This window comes from Triticum aestivum, chromosome 2D (genome assembly GCF_018294505.1).
Source record: "Triticum aestivum cultivar Chinese Spring chromosome 2D, IWGSC CS RefSeq v2.1, whole genome shotgun sequence".
NCBI classification, from domain to species: Eukaryota; Viridiplantae; Streptophyta; class Magnoliopsida; order Poales; family Poaceae; genus Triticum; species Triticum aestivum.
The window spans coordinates 30,730,617-30,734,077 of NC_057799.1; the positions used below are offsets into that span (position 1 = coordinate 30,730,617).

The 3,461-nt window shown below is 54.8% G+C and overlaps 1 protein-coding gene across 1 annotated transcript; it reads left to right on the top strand.

The window, feature by feature from the left end:
• Nucleotides 1–643: 643 nt before the first annotated feature.
• On the top strand, nt 644–2,070 carry LOC123048485 (zingipain-2). The gene is made up of 2 exons (XM_044471579.1): nt 644–1,167; nt 1,272–2,070. The coding sequence occupies exons 1-2, from the start codon at nt 735–737 to the stop codon at nt 1,871–1,873; spliced, it is 1,035 nt and encodes a 344-aa protein (XP_044327514.1). The 5' UTR covers nt 644–734; the 3' UTR covers nt 1,874–2,070.
• Nucleotides 2,071–3,461: the final 1,391 nt, after the last annotated feature.

Sequence of the window (3,461 nt, forward strand, 5' to 3'; positions counted from 1 at the left end):
GGCGAGTTAAGCATCGACACCGCTTCCAAACTATCCATCTCAACGACAATCGGCAACTCAGTATGGTGGAGGGCGAGAGCCAGCCCTTCACGCATGCATGCATTTTCTCTCCACTGTAAAAGCTGACACTGTCTGACGCAAGTACATGTATAGCTCTATTTAATCTGCTGTATTTGCACATGAAAAGAAATTGTATAAAACCTGCACAAATCTTGATGAAACTGATGAACGGTGGATTGCGCACCGGTACATACCGGCACCGGTAAATTTACTAATTCGCCCAAACTATATGCGTGTGAGTGCGAGTGAACAAGCAGCAAGCAAAGGGAAAGTGCACGCCGATTCGGCCAATTTCTTTCAGGCAGCTGCGACCAGCTCTGTGCGTGTGCGACGGTACGTATATGCATGCGTGTTGCGGCACCATCCGGGAAGCGAGGAAAATCTCCCAAGTAGCAGAAGATGACGACGACCAAGAATATGTGAGTGGCGACGACTGACGATAGCAACCGCCGTCGAGAAGAAGAAGATGCGGAGAGACGACATCCATCCATGGTCTCCCTCCCAGTCAATACGTTCCACTAGGCGGATCCGTTGAACCTGCTCGCATGCATGCCCCGTCCTGCTCGCCATTGGCACCGGCACCGCGCGCGCGCCTAAATAGAAGCGGAGGCGGCATGGTTTCTACGTACCTGCTTAGCTCGCTCGCCAACCATCGCAAGCGAAGTAGCTAGCTAATGGCGCCGATCCACAGCAAGCAAACGCTGCTGGCGCTGGCGCTGGCGCTCGCGTTTGTCAGCGTCGTGGCGGCGCGAGGGGAAGCGCTGCCCGCCGCCCGGCACGAGCGGTGGATGGCCAAGTACGGGCGCGTGTACGCGGACGCCGCCGAGAAGCTGCGCCGGCGGGAGGTGTTCGCGGCCAACGCGCGCCACATCGACGCCGTCAACCGGGCGGGCAACCGGACGTACACGCTCGGGCTCAACCAGTTCTCCGACCTCACCAACGAGGAGTTCGCGGAGACGCACCTCGGGTACCGTCACCAGCCCGGCGGGCTCGCGCCGGCGGCCGCGGTGAACGTGTCCATGGCTCAGCTGCAGTCCACGCTCCCAGACAGCGTGGGCTGGAGGGCCCGGGGCGCCGTCACCCCAGTCAAGTACCAAGGTCACTGCGGTAAGAATCATCTGCACCTCCTGCATGCATAGCATAGCATATACCATTGGACAAAGTTGGCAAATGAATAAGGGAATGTTGACACGTCGTTTGCGTGCGTGCAGCGAGCTGCTGGGCGTTCGCGGCGGTGGCGGCGACGGAGGGGCTGGTGCAGATCGCCACCGGCAACCTCATCCCCATGTTAGAGCAGCAGGTGCTGGACTGCACGGGCGGCGCCAACAGCTGCAAGAGTGGCCACGTCAACGCCGCCCTAACCTACATCACCGCCAGCGGCGGCCTGCAGACGGAGGCAGCCTACGCGTATGGCGCCAAGCAGGGCGCGTGCCGCAGCGGCGGCCTCGGCCCAAATCCGGCCGCCTCCGTCGGCGTCCACCGGTCTGTGACACTGCACGGCGACGAGGGCGCGTTGCAGGCGCTCGTGGCCAGCCAACCGGTGGCCGTGGCCGTGGAGGCCGACGCTGACTTCCACCACTACAGGAGCGGCGTGTACGTCGGCAGCCCGTCGTGCGGGCGGAACCTGCACCACGCCGTCACGGTGGTGGGCTACGGGGCGGACGGCGGCGCCGGCGGGCAGGAGTACTGGGTGGTGAAGAACCAGTGGGGGGCTGGGTGGGGCGAGGGGGGCTACATGCGCCTCACGCGCGGGAACGGCAACAACTGCGGCATGGCCACCCACGCCTACTACCCCACCATGGACACCTCTTGAAAACCACATCAGTAGTCCATGCAGCATCGAGTATGGTTTATCAGCTAGCTACAGAACGATGCAGCTGCAGTACCACGTAAACGTACGTATATATGGATTTTGGTTTTTGGATAATGAACATCGAAAGCATGGAATGATGCGTTCGCCTATGTAATAGTATAAACTTGGAAACTTGTATATGCCAATTTTCCTTCTGCTAGCTGTTCATCAACCAAAATGGGTCAGCAAAAAAATTGACAAACTACGTCGTGCTTTCTTATGGGCTGGCTCCGATGCCGTCTGTGGAGGCAAATGCCTTGTCCGCTGGACCCAGGTGTGCTCACCCATCTCCATTGGCGGGCTGGGCATCCATGACCTACAAGCTCAGGGGCGAGCGCTTAAAGTTCGCTGGCTTTGGCAGCGCGCCACAGATCTGGATAAGCCACGGCAAGGTCTGCAACTTCCTGTTGATAAGCATGTTAAGGCTCTTTTCATTGCTTGTACCTCCATCAAGATTGGCAACGGCATTAGGATCTCCTTTTGGCATGATCACTGGCTCGGCGGCGAGACTCCGGCTGTTTCATTTCCTAACCTTTTCAAGCACAGCAAGAACAAAAAAATATCATTGCCTGAAGGTCTCACCAATAGAAAATGGGTCACCCTTCTCAAGCGCAACACAGGCATCGATGTGCTGCGTGAATATATTGAATTCTGGCACAGATCCAGGGTGATCACTTTGTCCAACCTAGAGGACGAGTTCATTTGGAAATGGTCGTCTGATGGAAGATACAATGCTAAGTCAGCTTACCTATGTCAATTCTGGGGCAAGATTGATTCTCCTCTACCTGAGATCATATGGCATATTAAGGTTCCACCAAAAATAAGATTCTTGAGCTGGCTCTTTGTACAGGGCAAATGTTTGACTGCAGATAACCTTGCAGAGCGGGGTTGGCCTCACAACCCGGTCTGTCAACTATGTCATTTAGGGATGGAAGACAGCCTGCACCTTGTAGCTAGCTGCCGTTTCACGGCTGGAATCTGGGGCTATTGCTTGGCGATATATAAGTTTCCCTTCAACCTCCTGCCTACTGCTCATGATGGCTCTCTATTGGACTGGTGGTTAAAGGCTCTGGATGGTATAGGTACAAGCAGGAAAAAGGATCTCTCATCTCTAATCATGGCGGTTTCCTGGCATGTTTGGAGTGAAAGAAACAACCGTATATTCAATAATAAGGTAACCCATTTCCTGAAGGTCGCTGAGAGCATCATCAACGAGCTCAACTCTTGGAGAATCGCTGGATTCAGAGGAGCTCAATGGACTGGCGCAGGATAGCATTCTTTCCTCCTTCCATGTGTACATTTATATAGCTTTTACTTCTCCTTTCTGGCTCTCAGCCGTTCTGTAAATCTTGAACTGTATCTCTTGGGGTGACTCATCCTATCTTAATGAATGAAATCAGCACAATGTTGTTTTTCGTCAAAAAAAAAAAAATCAATGGAACGGACGTTCTGAATGTTCTTCTCATGCCTCGCCTTTTCCATGCCTGTTCTTCTTCCTCTCACAACCCGACACAAATCTGGATCTAGTTTAGCTGCACGCCAGTCGCCT